The sequence below is a fragment of the Mesoplodon densirostris genome, chromosome 3, assembly GCF_025265405.1.
Source record: "Mesoplodon densirostris isolate mMesDen1 chromosome 3, mMesDen1 primary haplotype, whole genome shotgun sequence".
In the NCBI taxonomy this organism is placed as follows: domain Eukaryota; kingdom Metazoa; phylum Chordata; class Mammalia; order Artiodactyla; family Ziphiidae; genus Mesoplodon; species Mesoplodon densirostris.
Window position 1 is genome coordinate 150,698,337 of NC_082663.1, and position 20,081 is coordinate 150,718,417.

Genomic DNA, 20,081 nt, shown 5'->3' on the forward strand with positions numbered 1-20,081 from the left:
CCTCCTCCCTCCCTTCCCTAACCCCCTTCCTCCCTCCCGCACTCCCTCCCTCTCTCCCTCCTCTCCCCCATCTCCATCCTCCCTCTTCCCCTCCTCCTCCCGCCCACCTTCTCCCTCCTCCCCTTCCTCCCGCCTCATTAGGCGTGCCCGCGGCGCGGGGCCCATTAGCGGATCAATTAGCCGAGGTCACCGGCAGCCCGGTCGTTAAGCGCGGGAGGCCGTACCTCCGCCCGCCCGGCTTCCCAGCCGCGATAGCGTACCTCCAGGACCTTCTGGTCTCGCTCCCCACTGCGGACTCCTGGGCCTGCCCTATACCCTCCCCAGCCCCACGGGCGGGATGAGGGGCTTCGAGGCCCACAGGGAGACCCCAGGTCACAGATGTGTCCGTGGCTAGGCAGGACCCCCTTTTGCTTCGAAGACCCCTGGGGGGGACTGTCGGGTTTGCCCCCCTCCCCAACGCCCTTCATCTGCCAGCAACATCAGTAATAATAATATCAGCTGACGGCTGGTGAGCCCTTGCAGGCTTTCTGCTAATCCTCAGAACCCGCTTCCCAGAAACAGATCAGACAAGTGATTTCACTCGCCTCACTCGCCATAGCTCCTCTGCCTGCTGACACCTGCTGACACATTTTGTATTTTCCTCCCGCCGGCCACAGGGCGGGGACTTAAGTGTCCTGTTTCCTGCTGTGTCCCCAGGGCTCAGAGTAGGGGTGCAATAAATGAATGAATGAAAAAGATGAATGAATGAATGGGTGAGGGTCTGCTAAAGCACTTTCCACGGAGTCAGTAATAGGATCTTCATGACAACCGTGGGGTCTGTGATTATACCCATTTTACAGATAGGGAGGGAAAACCAAGAACCAGAGTGGTGAAGCCACTTGCTTAGATCACCCTTCTGTGAGAGGAAGAGCCAGGATTTAAACCCACTCTGGAAACCCTATGTCCAGAATCAGTATGTGACAAATTAATAACAAGCACTGTTCCCCTCCAGGGGTGGGGGTGTCCCAGAGCCTTGCTTTGGGGGGAGGGTCAGGGGTGGCCTTCAGAAAAGTGACTTCTGGGAGTCCTGGGGGATTAGAACAGGGGAGGGGGGGCGGAAAGAACACTGTTCCAGGCAGAAGGAACAGCATGTGCAAAGGCCACTAGGCAAGGAACAGCCAGATGTTTCAACCTGGCTGCAGCCTGCTGGGAAGGAATGATTAGAGGGCTGGGTAGCAGGCCCTCGGGGTCTCCTGGGCCTAGAATTTATTCCAAGGACCATAGAGGCCAAAGATTATCTATTCTTTAAATCCTTTTTAAAAACTGTGAAATAGAACACACAGAAGAGTGCCCCGATTGTAAACAAACAATTCGATGAATTATCACAAAGTGAATACACTCATGTAATCAACTCCCAAATTACCATCACCCTTAGAAGTCTCCTTTGGTAACTCCATGACACCTGGTGCTGTAGGTCCCTTGGGCCCGTCTTTGTTCTTTATATAAGTGGAGTCACACAGCATTGACTTTTTCATACCCGGCTTCTTCAGTGTTCTGTGTGCGAGATGTATGGTGTCAAGTGCGGTGAGGTCTGGTTCTTTTTCTGGCTGCGTAGTATTCCACGGGCAGCTAATGTCACAACTTACCCTTCTGCCTTTTGATGGACAGCTGGTGGTTTCCAGTTTGGGGCATTGAGGACTAATTACAGCTGCTGTAAACATTCTTGTGGCACGTGTGTTGGGTGGATCCAGCATTCAAATCCAGGGGTATCACTGGGTGCTAAGCAGCCTTCTGAGGCAGATATAACAATTTACACTCCCCAAGCGAGGGGTAGAGATGAGTTCTGGTTTTCAGCACAAGGATATACATTAAGCAGGGAGTGATCCCATCTCACTGGCATTTTTGGAGGTGATTTGGCTGTAGTGGGGGAGGGGAGGGGCCCAGCAGGAGGGTCCCCCTGTCCCCTCTCTGCCTCCTCTTTCTCTCCTTAGGGACAGGAGACATTTACCCGGAGGTTGGCTGTCCATGATCACCCCTCTGTCTCTCCCTCCTTCCCTTCCTGTGCCCTTGGCCCCCATGCAAACCCACTGGATTGGGCACAGGTGAGAATTCCTTGGATCCCTCGTGCTCCCAGCTCCTTGAGGGTGGGATTTCTGTGGCATGAAGCCCTTGTGAAGATCTTACAAAGTCCAGATGACTGTCCCCACTCTCCACCCCCCTCCCCACCACCAGGCCCATATCTTGGGTGGGGAGCCTGAAGTTCTCTTAGTTTTTATTATTAAATTTTTTGGCCGCAGCATGGGGCATGTGGGATCCTAGTTCCCCGACCAGGGATCAAACCCACACCCCCTGCATTGGGAGCTCAGAGTCTTAACCACTGGACCTCCAGGAAAGTCCCTGACGTTCTCTTGACTGAAATGCCAAGTGTGCTGGGAATCACCTTTCCTGCTGGCTCCCCCTTCTGGGGTAGTCCAGCTTGGATGCAGGGGGGCGAGGGTGGGCTCCAAGTGGTCCTTGGAGAATTCAGCTCCAGCTGGGGGTCTGTGTTCTCTGATCTGGGAAAAAGCATTTTGTGTGTGCAGTGTAACTGTCCAGTATCAGCAGCTGTCTCTAAGGGTAAAGACTGTCATTTAGGAACCCTCTGGCCTGGGACTCAGAAACTAGTGACCCCTTAGCTTTTCTGAGTCCCTCTGCCTACCTGTCAAAACAGCTGGCTAGACCTCAAGCACCTAGGCTGTGCTGTGTGACCTAGAGCCTCCAGCTGGCCCTCTCTGGGCTAGGTGCCAAGTTCAGGAGCTAGACTACATTTACAAGCCGGACTCAGCTAGGACTCTCAATATCCAGTCCTGTAACAGACGAGGGGGACTCAGACTTGAAGGAAGCCCTCTCCTCCCCCGGGAAGGGGGGCACCGCGGGCAACTCGCAACACAGAGGCAGGAACACGGCAACCAACCGTCTCACATCTTTATTTGAAAGGCACAGCTAAGCCCACCCTCGATACAGCATTTTCACTTCTCTCCGTAGAGATCAAACGACTGAACACAACAAAGGCTGACAGTCTAAAAGGCTATATACAGACACAGGTGTGGGTGTTGCTTTTTTTTTTTTTTTTAACATTTTTGTCTTTTTTTTTTAATATCCCTTTTCTTAAAAGACAAGCTAGTATACTGGAAAAAGGAAAAATAAAAAATAAAAACCAAGACAACTTGAGTACCCTCATCTTTATTTGGGAAAGGGAGAAAGGGAATTCTGGGCCGCCCACCCCACCCTGTTCCCCGGGCGAAGCTTGCTGTCCCTGGCCCCTTTCTTTCATGGGTGAGGGGACAGAACTAGGTGGGCGTGGGCGACGGGAACTAGCAGAGGGTGAGTGAGTGGGAGGGGCAGACGAGGGGCGCCCAGGGCTGGGAGGGGCAGCTAGCATTGTGTTTGCATGCAGTGCCAGGGTGTGAGGCCAGGGTGTGCCCCGGGGAGGGTGGGGGGGGCCAGCGGGCAGACTGTCAGTTACAGGTGTGCGAATTGGGGAAGTGCAGGGGGTGTTGGACCTCTTGAGGTCTTGCTCCCTTCGGACCTGGCCTCCCACTTGCGCCTCCAAGCCTCAGCTTGCCTCATCTGTGGTATGAGCGGGTATTGACCCATTCAGGCTGCAGGGGAGGAGGAGGGAGGCTGGGAGTCGGGGGTAGGAGCCAAGTCAGGGGGTGGCACACAAGCAGGGCGAGGGCCCCAGCAGGCGGCTACCATAAATACTACCAGAGTTGAGCCAATCCCGAACTATACTGTGTCTTACGCTGAATCTCTCTCTCTCTCCGTGTCTGTCTCCCCTTGGTCCCCCCGCCCCCATCCCAGCCGCCCACTAATCCGATTTCTCGCCATCATCCTCCTGGTGGGTGTCACCGTCATGCCCATTCTTGTCCTCCTTGGAGAGGTGGGCCTGGGAGCCCAGCGCCGACAGCGAGAGGAGGCCGGTGCCTGCACTGACTGCCGGCAGCGAAGGGGGCTGCAGCCCCACAGGCAGTGGGGTCAGAGGCAGGGCCAGAGCCTGCAGCTGGGACAGCTGGTGGGCTTGGAGCTGCTGCTGCAGGGCAGAGGAAGGGGAGCGTTAGCCCCCTTGGGCCCACCTGTCCTTCTCCCACCCGCTGCTGCCCCTGAAGACCCCAAACATACTCGGATGATGGAATTCAGCTCAGGAGCAGTGACCTGCTTAGCCCTCTCGATGGCTCCCAAGACTTGCTGCTGGTGCTGGATGGGGGCAGGGTGGAGAGAAATCAACGGATTCGCCCCGATCTTGTTAGGGCTTGTGGCTCAGAGCCCAGAAGAAGCCCCGCTCCCATCTGGGCTATTAGAGCCCTCCCTCTCCACGGCTTCCCACGCCTCCCGAAACCCCCCTCTCTCCAGCTGATTCCTTTCATCCAGCCTCAGTCTCTTCATCTGGAAAATGGGATACACAGAGATGCAGAGAAGACCCAAAGGGCTTGGTACCAAAATCTTAGGAAGAAGCTTTTGGGTGAGTCTGAGAAAGCCTGAACCACGACCAATGCCACGTGCAAAGAAGCAGAAGTGCAGTGCACAACCTGGCCAACAGTACAGGGAAGTCCTGGTTCTAAGACCTCAGACCAGGACTGCTGGTCCAAGAGATCTGAGATCTGCTAACCCAAGCTCCTCTTCCGCCACAGCCTGGGAAGGCCCAGTGAATTCTGGCAGGGCTGGGGCATGAGTCTGGGCTCAGGGCAATCCCCCACCCTGTACCCCAGCCCTCCCTGAACATCTGTCTCTCTGGCCAGCAGATGCTAGAATCTGCCAAGCTCCTTCTTTGCCTTGGCTATCAGAGAGCCCCTGTTGTGAACGGAAACCACAAGGCTAGGTCTTCAGGGTCCTAAGAATCCCTTTCTTTGGGGCTTTCATGGTGTCCTCCTGGAATTGTTCCTGGGCATCACTTGAGGGACCCCAAGATATGGGTGGGGGTTAAAGAGAAAATGATGAATTATCAACAGTAAATCTGGCAGAGCGCAGATGGGCCTTACATGACCCAGACGTGTGTGTGTTTGTGTGTGTACAGAGTGGGCCTCACACCCAGAGTCTTAGAACCCCAGGAAACAAAAGAGGAAGAGTTGGGTACCTGGTTCCTGTGTGTCCGTGTACAGCTCTTTGTGTCTCTGTGCCATGTGTTTATGTGTTGCATCTGCGCGTATCTGTGCCTGTTTGTATGTCTGCCTATGTGTGCTGAGAGCCCCCCGTCCACACAGCGGTCAGCAGGGCCCCGCAGATGAATCTCAGGGGGTGAAAGGCGGAAGCAAAACAGGGAAACAGAATTCTTGGTGCAGTCTTCGGTGTAGCTGACATTTTTACAGTGCAATGACTCACTCAGGCTGGGAATTCCACAGCAGGGTGAGGCCCCACCCTCCACTGCCCTACACCTCTGGGGTTTCTCCAACCTGGGGATTCTTCTGCACAGACTGGCTGGTGGCTAGGAGGTCCAGAGAGGGAAGGCGTGTGCCCTGGGGCACCCAGCACGCTGCTGCCCCAGATGGCTGCAGGAGGGAGGGCCTGGGGAAAGTTCACGGTCCATCTACCGCCTCCTCCCCGCAGCCCCGGGAGGCCTGGGGGGTCCACTCACCTCTTGGGAAAGGTAGGGCAGGACCTGGGCACAGATGCCATTCAGCCTCTTGACGATTTCAGCCTGAAACACACAGACGCTTCAGCCCTGGGCAGCAGCTGGGGCAGGCGCAGACCAGCCCCGGGAGGCCTGGGGGTTCTGTCTAATCTAAGAAGAGGCCAGCTCGGCCCAGGGTCAGGTCAACTCATCGGGCCCATGGGCACCCAATCAGCGGCAAAGGTGGAATCTGAGGCTGGCTCTCTGCCCTGTAGGCTAAGAGCACAGGACAAACCCACGCCCAGCCGCTTGGGGTCCCGGTGGCCCTGGGAAGATGATGCCCAGCACCTGATAGGTAGTGAGTGCTCCGTGGGAGAGACGGGAAAAGGGGTGGGGGCAGCTGGCATCAGTGCTCTACGACATACCTGAGAGTAGCCTCATCAGGGCACAGATGGCAAGAGCAAGGCTGGAGGGCAAGGGGCAATCTGGGGGTTCCAGGGCGGGTTGGCACATCACCCCTCCCCTGCTGTTTGCCAACCGGAGACAGTGGGGTGGGGGGTGGCAGGTCCCCGGAAAGTCTCTGCCCCTCCCCCTCAGGGAGAGAAACCCGTCAGGGAGGCCTAAGAAAGAAGGGGGGTGGGTTCGGAGGTAACAGGATACCAGGGCAGACTTGGTGCTCAGCCAAGGGGTGGGCAAGCTCCTACCTGCCTGGGGGAGTGCCGAAGTAAGCGTGGGGCGGAGGAGGGGGAAAGGGGGCGTACCTGCTTGTGCATCTCGATGTTCAAGCCGTAGGACATCTCGTAATACTGCATGGCGGGGAGGAGACAGAGAGAAATGGGGGCGGATGAAGGATGGGGGGGCTCCAGAGACAAAGAGATGGGGGGAGTGACAGAGAGAGAGACGACAAGGGGGAGAAGGGGAGAAATGGAGAGATGGGGAGGGGAGGGCAGGCGAAAAAGATGGAGATGGAAGTGGGGAGACACCCACACCAGGCGCTGGGGCCCAGGTGCCTGGTGGGGCTGCTGCGGAAGCTGGGGGAGCTTCAGGGCCCCAGCAGCGGTGTGGGTGCCCTGGTTTCTGGAATAATGATCACACCCCAACCTCTAACACACACACACACAGACACACAAACACAGACACACACACAGACACACACACACACATACACTCTTTCTTTCTCTCTCTCTCTCTCTCCAAGGCTCCTAATCTTTTATCTTTATGTGTCTTGTCTGCGGGTGGCCCCGGACTCCAGGGAAGTTTGCCTTCCTGGGTATAAATAATCGAGGATAAACAAATCCTGCTGGGTCTGGCTCTGGGGCCAGCAGCGCCCCCCCCCCCACGCCCCAGATCTGACCCTAACCCTTCCCTTGCTCTAAACCGTCCCATGGCGCCCCTGTCACCCCAGGGAGGGTGGGGGGGGGAAGCCAAGTTTGTTCCCAGGCCTTTGTGTGGTCTTCCCTTCTCTGCCCAGCAAGCTCCTACTCATCCATCAAGACCCCAGCTGCAATACCCCATCCTCCATGCAGCCTTTCTCAAACCGGGAGCACCCACTTATGGAGTCCCCCAGTCCCGGGTCCCTCTCTCTGCCCCAGCCCCATCCCTCCCCCTGAGACCAGAGGTTCAGTGTCTGGCTCTGCTTCCCCCGCAGCCTGGGAGAAGTGGGCTCTGGGCTGGACCGAGGTGGTGCGGTGGGGCGTGCGGGTGGGGTGGGGTTGATGCTGAAATTGCCACCTGGTGGGTAGGAAACCGAGCAAGTGATTCTGGCAGTGTGCACGGGCAGGGTCTCAAATGTCAGGCCCAAGAACGCAGTGCCACCCCTTCCCTCCCACCCACGTCAGAGAGTCCTCCTCCCAGGCTCAGGCAAGGAAGGGTTAAGCCTGGGATGCCTGGACCATGGGGGTGGGGAGGGATCTGGCTGCTCCCTCAGTCAGATCCTGGCTTTCCCAGCCATTGGCTCCTTTCCTGCCAAGGACAGCCGGGGGACCTGGCAGGCCCAGGCTGCAACCCGGTGGTTTGGCACCTCGGCCACTGCCTGGGACGGCAGCCAGGCCAGCAAGACGGACTCAGCCCGGCCCAGGGGCAGGCTGAATGGAGAACTGACCCTGACTCCTCATGCATCCCAGAGGTGGCGGCCAGGGTTCGGGCAACAGCTGCTGGTGCTGGAGGGGGGATCTGGGGTCCCCATCCCTGCCCACTGGACCCCACGGCTGGCTTACCATCACGTAATGACGCTGCATCTCTGACTTCTCGCTGGCCAGCTTGTCACATTCGAGTTTCAGACTGAAGAAGAACACGGGGAGGGGCGGGGGCTAGGCTGAGGTCCCCCCCATTGTGCAGGGGAGCCCCTAACTTTGGTGGGGTACAGGCAGATGGGGCAGGGGGAGCCTCAGGTGCCCTAGCTAGAAAATGGGGATTATGAAACAAACCTTGCAGATCTGGGGGCAGAGAAAGCAATGAAAATAATAATAAAAATAACAAAAATCAGAGCAAATGCCCTGACTGTAGGTCAGACAGGGATTCAAAGAAACTTTTACCTCTCCTGAAACCCAAAGAGGTCAGGGCTGTTAACATCACTCTGTTTTTACAGATGATGCAATGGACGCCCAGAGAGGTTGAGTGAACGGGCTCAAGGTCACACAGCCAGGAAGCTGGCTTCAGAGGCCATACTCTCAAGCACTGAGGAAAACTCTCCAGCAAAGGAGGAACAAACAGACACTGCGGAGAGGCTGTGAGAGCCGAGTTGGCTGGTAGGGCTCTGGATTGGATTTACCAAGGAATCTTCAAAGGCACCCAAGCCCCTCTTGTGGGTCCTGATTTCCCTATCCGGGGGGCATAAATTTCCACCATTGGGTAACAGAGATGGTGACCGCCCCCGCCTCTCTCAAGCTCCCCCAGCAAGCATGAGCTTTGGGTATTTCTCAAAGGCCCCTCACGAGGGTGTCAGGGTGACAGGTAAAGAGCTGAGAGCACAAACTCAAGCCAGATAGACTGGGTCCAAAGTTCTACCCTGCTACTTTGATGCTGTGTGACTCTGGGCAAACCCCTCTACCTCTCTGGGTCTTGGTCTCCAAGTCTGTTGAGTTCCAACCTCTGAGGGTGAGGTGGTGAGGATGAAATGAATTAAGACCAGAAACACTCTTAATGCTGGTATTCAGTAAGTACCCAATAAAGACTTAGTTGCTCTTGTAGTCACCTCAGGAGACTGGAGTTTCACTCTGCCAGACTGATCACGACTTGTATACCCCGGTTGGGAGGACAACCACAGTTGGTTTCTCCAATTTTCTTTAAAAATATTCATTTGTTGCCACCGTTAAAAACACAATCAGGCAATTTCATTCCAAACTCTGCATTTCTGGCCCTTCCTGAAGGACTGGTGGATACTGTGTGAGCCCCCAACATAGTAGGACCCCTCAGTGTAAAGCAGGAAGCCCAGGCTCAGCGGATGGAGACTCAAAAGCTCAGAGAGGGGGTGTGGCCTACCCGAGGTCACAGAGCGCTGTGGCAGCAATCTGACCCTCGGTCTCTGGAATTGGATCAGCCCCAGTGCTCACTGTGACGTGGGCATGGCCCAGGCCGGGGTTGGGGGGACACCCCAGGGAAGCTCAGAAAGGCCAGGCCTGCCAGACAAAGCCCCTACCACAGGACCAGAACAAAGTTCCTAGGCCTGCCCTTCAACCAACTGTACCTCAGTTTCCTCATCTTTGAAATGGGCACAATGATAGGGCAGCAGGAAAGATTAAACAAAAGGATGTATGTTCAATCTTCAGCAAATGGGGAGAATAGGAAGTACCCCCAAAGAACAAATATATCACTGTTCCCAGTTTCTTCTTGGAGAAAACTCGGGATCCTTCAAAGAATACTTTTGTGTGGGTAAACTAAGGTCCAGAGAGGGCCCAAGACCCCACTGGTATTCGTGGCCATGGACCCCCTTTTGATTCCTAGGCAAAGCCCCCCTCCGTAGCAAAACCTTGAGAATCTGCATTCTTCAACCCAGAGACTGGGTACAAATCTCAGTTCTGCCACTTCCTTGCTGTGCAACCCCAGGACATTCCTATCCTCTCTGGGCTTAAGTTTCTCTAAGTGTAAAATGAAGACAATAATAGTTCCTTTCTCTTTAGATCTGGCACATTGGCAGGCCCTTTAGAAACGTTAGATTCAGTTCTAGAAAGAGAATCACCTTTCTGCGGGCTGGCAGGAACCCTTTCTCCAAAACTAGGCAGAGAGAGATAACATACTACAGATTTTGGTGGGGGGTGGGAGGTGGAGGGCCCATCCCCAACTCCAGCTGTTGGGAGGTCTTTTATCCAGTGCAGATTGGGGTGGGGGTGGGGAGAGGGGCTCTGACACCAGACAGCTGAGGCTTTGGGCAAATTATTGAAATTTTTGTGCCTCAGTTTTCTCATCTACAAAATGGGACTGTCTTAAAGACTAAATGAATTTCATATCGGCAAAGTGCTAAAAACAGTGCCTGCCACCTAAGACATTCAACGCCTCTATTTTTCCGGAGCCTAGATATATAGCAGGGGCCACAACCCCCGCTGCAGGCTTCCGTCTTGCCATCTGAGCAGGGGGCTCCAGCTTCTCCCGGGGCGAGTACCACCAGCCCCAGCTCACCTGTGGTACTGAGCCTGCAGCAGCTGAAACTCGTCTTTGATGCGGTCGCAGGAGTCCGAGGTGGTGAATTTCAGTTGCTGGGGGAGGTGCGACGAGCCCTGTGGGGAGGGGCGGCCCGGGTCAGGATCCGGTGGGGCCGCCACCCACCTCTCTCCCCGGCTGCCCCGAGGCAGCGGCCGGCGCAGCTGCAGCGTCCCCCCCCCCGCCCCACTTCCCGGGCCCGTGTTTACAGCCCCCGGAGCGGCCCCCACCCGCACTTCCTGCCCCCGCCTCTCCGCCCGAAGCCGAAGGGGGTGGGCGCGCCCGGAGGCTCTCGTCCCCCGCCCCCCCCAGGCTGTGGAGGTGCGTTTGAAGGCCCGCCCTTGGTGGGGGGCAGGGTGCGCCCTCTACCGCGCCTCCAAAGCGCCGGGAGGGGGTGCACATCTGAGCGCCCCAACTGCCTCTGGGAGGGGGGAGAACGTGTCCTAGAGGGTCCCTCCCCAAGCTGGCGGCGTGGGAGGGGGTGATGAGGCTTCCTTGCAAACTCCTCTTGAGGGAGGGGCCTCTCTAAGCACCCGAAATCTTCCGGGGGGGCCCACCCCAGATTCCTAGCACCCTTCCTCCGGGCCGAGCTCTTCCGGGAGGGGTGCGCCTCCGGTCTCCCCCACTCCCAGGCCCCGAAAGCAGCCCCGGCGTTAGAGGTGCCTGGTGGGGCTCCCGGGGCGCCCCAGGCCCGAGGAGAAGGCCGCCGAGGCCCAGGCTGGCTTGATTGGGGGGGGGCACAGGGCCCAGGAGCTGGGGCCGGGGCTGGGGGGATCTGAGCTGGGATCTGGAGGGGACCTGGCTTGGGAGCTAGGGGGGTGCTCTGGGCCCGGAAGCTGGGAGGGGGACCGGGAGCTACGGGGGATGGGAGGGAGCCCCGGAGCTGGGGGTGGGGAGTAGCGCTGGGCCCGGAGCTGGAGGGGACTGGGCCTAGGAGGTGGGGGGAAGACGCCGAGCTGGGGGTGGGGGAGGCCCGGCTGGGATCTGGAGCGGGGGGCGCAGGGCTTGGTCCTTGAGGGGTGCGCAGGGCCCGAATCTGGGGGAGGGAAGGGTCCGGCTGGGAACTGAGGGGACCGGGCCAGGACCTGGGCGGACGCAGGGCCCGGAGCTGGGGGGATGGCCCGGCCGGGAACTGGGGGGTGCCGGGCCCGGATGGGGGGGGGCGCCGGGCCGGCGGGCCCCGCTTACCGAATGCCTGCTTTGTGGAAACATCATGTCAGTCGCGGCGGGGGGCGCGGGCTGCGCCCCGGCTGTGCGCCCCGGCTCGGGCTGCTCGGGGCGCCGGGCGGCCGCGCCTTTGTCCCGGCGCCGATCGGCAGCTCCCGGGGCCGCCGCCGCCGCCTCCCGCGCCCGGCCTCGCCCGCTTCCTGCGCCCCCTCCCCGCGCGCCCGGCCCCGGCGCGCCCCGGGCCCCGCTTCCTGCGCGCCCGGCGCCCCTCCCCGCCCCTCCCCGCCGCCCGCCTCCCCGCACGCCCGGCCGCCGCTCCTATTGTCTAATGGCGGCGACGCCGGCAGTGGCCACGGCCTCGGCTGAGCGGAGGCTCCGGCTCCACCTGCTGCTGCCGCCGCCGCTGCCGCTGCTGCTTCCCGGGCCCCGTGCGCGCCGCCGAGGGGGGGGGCGCGCGCCCGGGGAGGCCCGCGGATCCCCACCCATCCGCCTCCCCCGGGCCGGCCGGCGCAGTGACCTTGGGTCCGGCGCGCCCCCGCCTCGCCGCGGCCCTTCCCGGCCGGGTGGCCCTGGCAGCCGCCAGGGCCTCGGTTTCCCCATGTGTCAGAGCCGGGGGGCCCGGCTGCCCCCATGGAAACCGCCGGCGCAGTCATGGCGCGACCCGGACGCGTGCCAGGGACATGCTCTGTAATCTTGGCTCACGGGCTGTTCTCTGAGCCTCGGTTTCCTCTTCTGTAGAAAGGAGGTGGTGATACCGACTTCCTGCGAGCCATGCTTTCAACACACATTTATGGAGCGCCTACTGTGTTCCAGGCCGCTCCAGGACGTGGGGGTGGGAAGGGGTACAAAGTCCCGACCCTGGTGGAGATGATATGAGACGTTAAACACATGAACCAAAACCCTGGCAGGTCAGAAGGTGGTAACAGCTATGGAGAAAACAAAGCAGGAGGGAGGGCTGGGAAGGTGCGATTTTTCGCAGAGGGAGGTCAGAGGGGGCCTGATTGGCCTCTAAGAGGGCCCGAAGGTGAGAGAGCGTGAGAGAGCGAGCCAGTAGGCCGTGGGGGTGGTGGCTTATACAAGTAGGGAGAAACGCCAGTGCAAAGGCCCTGAGGCAGCACTGTGGCTGGCACGGGGTGGGGTGCTTGGGAGGAGATGGGGGCAGGGAGGCAGCAGCTTCCTGCATTCACGCAGGGACGCTGCTCCCAGAAGGGCCTGCGCTTGGGTTAATGATCTGTCGTTTTGATCTGGAAATTCCTAATAATTTTTGAACAAGGGGCCTCACAGTTTTGTTTTGCAATTTTTGAACAAGGGCCCTGCAAATTCAGTAGCTGGTGATGGGACCGGACAGATGGTGCAGGGCCTTGGGGTCTGTGGGAAGGACTTGGGCTTTTACTCAGTGAGGTCGGAGCCCTGGAGGGCTGTGGGCAGAGGAGGGACAGGACTAACTCAGGCCTCGAAAAAGCTGCTGAAATAATACACGTGAACCCCCAGCAAATGCTAAATAGACAAGCTCTTAATTACCACTCTCACCATCAACTATGCACCTTGCCTCCTGGATGGGCCTTGGGTTTTCCCATCTGGAGTTAGGACTCTGGTCACCTTTCCTGGGCAGAGGAAGAGTTAGGACTAGGTTGACATGAGTAAGCAAACAAAATTGAAACCCCTTCCACCCAAAAAGCCCTTCAAGATAAAACAGTACTTTAACACCGTTTTTTTTTTTTTTTTTTCCTGTGGCCACCCAGTGCGGCTTGCGGGATCTCAGTTCCCTGACCAGGGATTGAACCCAGGCCATGGTAGTGAAAGCCCGGAACACGATATTTTTTAAAATAAAAATTAATGCCAAAAATTCATCACGAGCAAGATAACACATTAAATAAGACAGCATCTTGGACTTCCCTGGCGGTCCAGTGGTTAAGATGCCAGGCTTCCATTGTAGGGGGCCGGGTTCAATCCCTGGTCAGGGAACTAAGGTCCCACATGCCACAAGGCATGGCCTAAATAAATAAACAAACAAATAAATAAAACAGCATCCAGTGGGGCCAGAGACGAGTTAGGAGGATGCAGGGTCTCCCTAGTCCCGATGCCCTAAGAGAAAAAGTGCAAACTTTTAGAAAGTTTACTATTCCTGGGGAATTCCCTGGTGGTCCAGTAGTTAGGACTCATTGCTTCCACTGCTGGGGACATGGGTTGGATCCCTGGTCGGGGAACTAAGATCCCACAAGCTGTGTGGTGCAGCCAAAAAAAAAAAGTTATAGAAAGTTTACTATTCTGAATGGTTCCAGAATATGCAGACCTCACAAATCGTATTGGGGTCCCTGAGTGGAACAGGCTATAGAATTTTCAGGGCCCAGGGCCAAATGAAAACGCAGGGCCTCAGGTTCAGAAAGGATCAGGAATTTCAGGATGGTGACAACAGAGTTTTAAACTAAGAGCAGGGCCCTTCCTTCAAGTGCAGGGTCCTGTAAGACTGCACGAGTCACAGGCCCAAGAAACCAGCCCTGCTCCCAAATTTCCCCACTCCCACACAGGGACCAGACACCGTTTCTCCTGGGAGGCCCTCTGCATCTAGGCAGGCAGCTCCAAGTATTAGAGCTCTTGGTGACCATTTTAGCAGACCCTAGACTTGGGTGGGCAGAGATAGACACAGACATCTCCAGTACAGTGGGGTTAGGGCAGGCCTTTCACCATGTAGTAGAGAAGCCTGGAAGTGTGACCCAGACTATGAATAAACCGACCCACCTATTTAATGAATTAATTTATTTTTGGTTGCGTTGGGTCTTCATTGCTGTGCGCCAGCTTTCTCGTGGTGAGCAGGGGCTACTCTTCGTTGCGGTGCGTGGGCTTCTCACTGTGGTGGCTTCTCTTGTTGCGGAGCATGGGCTCTATAGGCACGTGCACTTCAGTAGTTGTGGCACACGGGCTTAGCTGCTCTGCGGCATGTGCGATCGTCCTGGACCAGGGCTCGAACCCATGTCCCCTGCATTGGTGGTGCGCCACCAGGGAAGTCCCTGTTTAAGTTTTTAAGTGTACAGCAAAGTGAATCAGTTATATATATACATATATCCACTCTTTTTTTAGATTCTTTTCCCATATAGGCCATTACAGAGTATAGAGTTCACTGTGCTATATAGTAGGTCCTTATTAGTTATCTATTTTGTATATAGTAGTGTGTATATGTCAATCCCAATCTCCCAACTTATCCCTCCCCACCCCTTACCCCCTGGTAACCATAAGTTTGTTTTTTACATCTGTGACTCTACTTCTGTTTTGTAAATAAGTTCATTTGTACCCTTTTTTTAGATTCCACATGTGAGCGATATCATAGATATTTGTCTTTTTCTGTCTGATTTACCTCACTCAGTATAACAATCTCTAGGTCCATCCATGTTGCTGCAAATGGCATTATTTTGTTCTTTTTTATGGCTGAGTAGTATTTCATTGTATATGTGTACCACATCTTCTTTATTCATTCCTCTGTTGATGGACATTTAGGTTTCCATGTCCTGGCTATTGTAAATAGTGCTGCTGTGAACATTGGGGTGCATGTTTCTTTTCAAATTATGGTTTTCTCCAGGTATATGCCTAGGAGTGGGATTGCCGGGTCATATGGTAGCTCTATTTTTAGTTTTTTAAGGAACCCTCATACTGTTCATACCAGTTTACATTCCCACCAACAGTGTAAGAGGGTTCCATTTTCTCCACACCCTCCTACCTGTTTGAGTTTTTACCATGAACCAGTCTCTGCTTTAGCATTTTAACCCTGAGTACTACCATTATGCCCATTTGAAATATGGGGAAATTAAGGCACCGAGAGGTTGAGAGACTTGGCCAAAATCACATAGCTGGTGGGTAGCAGCGTCATGATGTTAACCCAGGTCCTTGGGCCCTTGATCCCTATGCAGTCCTGCCCCTCCAGGTTGGGTGTGAAGGCAAGTCATGGTGGGAACACTGGCTGGAGAGGGCCAGGACCCCAGATGATGCAGGACCTGCATTCTGCACTGAGGAGTTGGGCTTGTACCTGGAGGGCACTAGGGAGCCATGGAAGAGTTTAGAGCAGGGTTTGTCAGTCTGTACTCTCGACATTCTGGCCCGAATCATTCTCTGGTGGGGGGGCGTCCTGGGCACTGTGGGGTATTGAGAAGCATCCCTGGCCCCCACTCACTAGATCCCAGGAGTACCCCCAGTCCCAAGTGTCCCTCAGGGCAGAATTGCCCCCAGCTGAGAAGCCCTGGCTTAGAGCAGCAGAGAGAGACCACCAGGACAAGTGGTAGAAAATGCTTACTGATAGTGGGAATGGATGCAGATGAGGTGGGAGGTCAGGAGACCAGGGGGCACCCCCAAACTAAGGCTCAGGAGAGGTGCAGGCTGGGCCGGGCCCCGCTGTGTGGAGGAGCTTTTGCGGGTAGAAAGAGCAGAATGCCAGCAAGTCAGGGAAAGGCAGGGCAGCAGCCTGCAGCCCAGGAGGGAATAGTCTTCATCGTATAATTAATTTGGGGGAAACTGGAGCTTTTGAAGACCTTCCTGTCTGGGAAGCTGCCATCCCACACCCCCCAGCTCCTACCCATCACCTACTCCTTGGGTCCACATCCTGATCTTTCCTCTCCCTGGGGTTCTTAGGGCCACATCTGGGGCCAAGTTGGGGCGGGGATCTGTCTCATGTATCCAATAGCCTGAGACCAGCTTCGCAGCCTGCTTACAAATGAGCGCTGGGCCCCGTGCCTCCAGGGCAGAGCCAGGCGCTGGCTGGCGCATGATGGATGGGGCTGCAGGGCCATTAATCAGAGGCGGGGGAGGAAACAGGTGGCTGCGGTGTGCACAGGGACCTCCCTGTGATAGGCCTAGTGGAGCTGGGGCCTCAGCTGTCCGGGCCTGGGTTTGAGCCCTTGGCTGCCATAACCTGGCTAGGTGACCCCAGGGCAGTATGAGTTTACTGCTCTGTACCCTAGTGCCCCCCTCCCCAAAGGGAGCTGTTATTCATTCATTCCCTCAGTAAACATTTATTGCACCTACTGTGTGCCAAGCATGGCTCTAAGTGGAGGTTTATAGCAGCGATTAAGGAGGACAAAAATCCTTCCCCTTGCAGAGCAGACAGGCTTTAAATACTTGACTCAGGTCCTGCCCCTCCTCTACCCACAGCCTGCCAGGGTCCCACCTCCCTCGGGGTAAAAACCCAAGTCCTCCCCAAGGCCCTGCAAGACCTGCCCCATCCCCTCCCTGCCCTCCCCTCCTCCCTCTCTCCCCCTTGCTCACTCTGCTCCAGACACAGGGGCCTCCTGGCTGTTTCTCCAATACACCAGGCCCGGTCCTGCCCCAGGGCCTTTGCACTCACTGTTCCCTCTGCCTGGAAAGCTCATCCCCACAACCCAGTTTGGCTAATTCCTTTGTCTCCTTCCAGTCTTGACTTAAATGTCACCTTCTCAATGAGGCTGTATTGTGACTTTCCTATTTAATTCTGGCAGGGCTGGGACTAGGATGAGTGTACTTTCTAGTAAGGCACTTTCTTCAGGCGTAAAATTTAAGATCAAAATCTCAGTCAACAAGATAAATACTATTTTAGTGCAATCGATTTTTGAACTGTGGTAAAATACACATACAATTTACTATGAGAGACATTTAATACATTCACAATGGCATGCAACCATCATGTCTATCCAGTTCCAAAACATTCCATCGGGAATTCCCTGGCGGTCCAGTGGTTAGGACTCTGAGATTCCACTGCTGGGGGCCGGGGTTCGATCCCTGGTTGGGGAACTAAAATCCCACAAACTGTGCGGTGCAGCCAATAAATAAATAAATAAAATGTATAAGGAAAAGAAACCATTCCATCACCCCCATAAGAAGCCCCATCCCCATTAGCATCCCCCCACCCTGCCCCTTGAAACAACTAGTACACTTTCTGTGGATTTGCCTGTTCTAGACATTTCATATAAATGAATCATATACTATGTGACCTTTCGTGTCTGGCTTCTCTCACTGAGTATCATGTTTTCAAGGCCCATGCACATTGTATTGTATGTCAGTGCTTCATTCCTTTTTGTGGCTAATGTTCCATTGTAAGGATGGACCACATTTTGTGTATTCATTCATTCGTCTGTTGATGGACACTTGGGTTGTTTCCACTTTTTGACCATTGTGAATAATGCTGCTGTGACCATTCCTATATAAGTTTTTATGTGAATGTATTATTTTATTTCCCTTGGGTGTAGACCCAGAAATGGAATTGCTGGGTCATAGGGTAATCCTATGTTTAATTTTCGAGGAATCACCAAACTATATTCCACAGCAGCTGTACCATTTTACATTCCCAATCGCAGTGCACAAGGGTTCCAATTTCTCCACATCCTTGCCAATAATTGAAATTGTCCTTAAAATATATATATATATATATATATATATATATATAATACCCATTCTAGTGGGTGTGAAGTTGTATCTCAATGTGGTTTTGATTTGCATAAGGCAATATTTGAACAAATCAAAAGTAATGAAAAAATTTCCATGATGAATAAAATTTCAGAATTTTAAATAAAAACAGGATCCAGCCCTTCACTTGCATCACCAGCTTTACTTGACTCCCTCCTCCCAGCCCTGTGGCAGCTGCTCCTCGTCCCCCACCCTTCCTAAACCAGTAATGAGGTCAATGAGGGATTTTAGTTCCCCGACCAGGGATTGAACCCACACACCCTGCAGTGGAAGTGCCAAGTCCTAACCACTGGACCGCCAGGGAAGTGAATGGAGGAGGAGTGGGATGAACCAGAGGGGAAGATGCAGACTGGGGTTCAGATCCTTTGCTGTGCAACTTCTGTGCAACCTCCAAGCCTTGATTTTCCTTCTCCATAAAGTGGAAACCTTCTCTAAAAAATGGGGACCATGGCAGGAGAGTGACCCCGCAATTCCACTCCTAGGTATATACCCAAAAGAATTTTAAAAGCAAGGATTCGGGGGACTTCCCTGGTGGCGCAGTGGTTAAGAATCCGCCTGCCAGTGCAGGGGACACGGGTTCGAGCCCTGGTCCGGGAAGATCCCACATGCTGCGGAGCAGCTAAGCTCTGTGCGCCACAACTACTGAGACTGCGTGCCACAACTACTGAAGCCCGCGCACCCAGAGCCCGTGCTCCACAACAAGAGAAGCCACCACAATGAGAAGCTGGTGCACTGCAATGAAGAGTAGCCCCCGCTCGCCACAACTAGAGAAAGACCGCGCGCAGCAGCAAAGACTCAATGCAGCCAAAAATAAAATAAAATAAAAATAAAAAGCAAGGATTCAAACAGATATTTGTACACCAATGTCCATAGCACCATTATTCACAATAGCCAAGAGTGGAAACAAATCTCCATCAACGGAGGAATGGATAAACAAAATTAACCATCTTACCTGGTTTTTTTTTTTTTTTTTTTTTTTTTTCTTTTTGCGGTATGTGGGCCTCTCACTGTTGTGGCCTCTCCCGTTGCGGAGCACAGGCTCCGGATGCGCAGGCCCAGCGGCCATGGCTCACGGGCCCAGCCGCTCCGCAGCATATGGGATCCTCCCAGACCGGGGCACGAACCCGTATCGCCTGCATCGGCAGGCGGACTCTTAACCACTGCGCCACCAGGGAGGCCCCATCTTACCTGTTATTAAGTGCACAGTTCAGTGGCAGTAGGTGCACTCACACTGTCATGCAGCCATCGCCACCATCCATCTCCAGAACTTTCTCATCTTCACAAACTGAAACTCTTTCCCCATTAAACACTCCCCAGCCCCTCCCCCAGCCCCTGGCCCCCACCAACTATTTTCTGTCTCTATGGTTTTGACTCCTCTAGGACCTCCTATGAGTGGGATCAGACAGTATTTGTCCTTCCGTGTCTGTCTTATTTCATTCAACATGCCTTAAAGAAGCCCCGTCCCCATGAGCAATCACCCCCTCCCGCTCCCCCAGCCCCTGACAACCAGGAATCCACTCTGTCTCTGTGGATTTGCCTGTTCTGGATGTTTCCCACCAATGGAATCACACACTGGGTCCTTCTGTGTCTGGCTTCTCTCACTGAGCATCATGTTCTCAAGGGTCCATCCACGTGGTAGCGAGTGTCAGTGCTTCTCTCCTTTTCATGGCTGAGTGATGTGCCCGCGTGTGGAGGGACTACCTTTTGTTCATCTATTCATCTGTTGATGAACGTTTGGGGTGTTTCTACTTTTGGGCTATTGTGAGTAGTGCTGCTGTGTACAGATTTTCATGTGGACACGTATGTTCATTTCTCTTAGGTAGGTACCGAGGAGTGGAATCGCTGCATCAGATGGAAACTCCAGGTTTAACTTTTAGAGAAACCACCAAACTGATTTCCACTGTGGCTGCCCCATTTTCCATTCCCAACAGCTCTGGAGGAGGGTTCAGATCTCCCTACATCTTTGCCAGGACTTATTATTGCCTGTAACTTTTTTTTTTTTGGCCCTACACATGCACAGGATCTTAGTTCCCCTAACCACAGATTGAACCTGGCCACAGCAGCAAACAATAGTAATGATGCTGCAGATGGCACAGACTTCCTGCATGCTGGGAACCAGTCTAAGTCTTCTTTACGCATTTATTTACTAGTAACCCATTTTGCAAATGGGGACAAGAGAGGCTCAGAGACAGTGTGGCCCATCTGGAGGTCACCAGCCTGGCAGGGGCTGGGAACCCAGCCCTCTAGGCCTTGTCACTGCCCCCCAGGGCTGAGCTTGACAATAAGTGTG

The 20,081-nt window shown here is 54.9% G+C and overlaps 1 protein-coding gene across 1 annotated transcript; it reads right to left on the reverse strand.

The window, feature by feature from the left end:
• Positions 1-3,185: 3,185 nt before the first annotated feature.
• TLE5 (TLE family member 5, transcriptional modulator) lies at positions 3,186-11,521 on the reverse strand. Its single transcript, XM_060094607.1, has 7 exons — positions 11,390-11,521; positions 10,181-10,278; positions 7,783-7,846; positions 6,328-6,372; positions 5,591-5,653; positions 4,141-4,215; positions 3,186-4,051 (listed from the first exon to the last, which is right to left on the reverse strand). Exons 1-7 carry the CDS (start codon positions 11,414-11,416, stop codon positions 3,830-3,832), a joined length of 594 nt encoding a protein of 197 aa, XP_059950590.1. The 5' UTR covers positions 11,417-11,521; the 3' UTR covers positions 3,186-3,829.
• Positions 11,522-20,081: the final 8,560 nt, after the last annotated feature.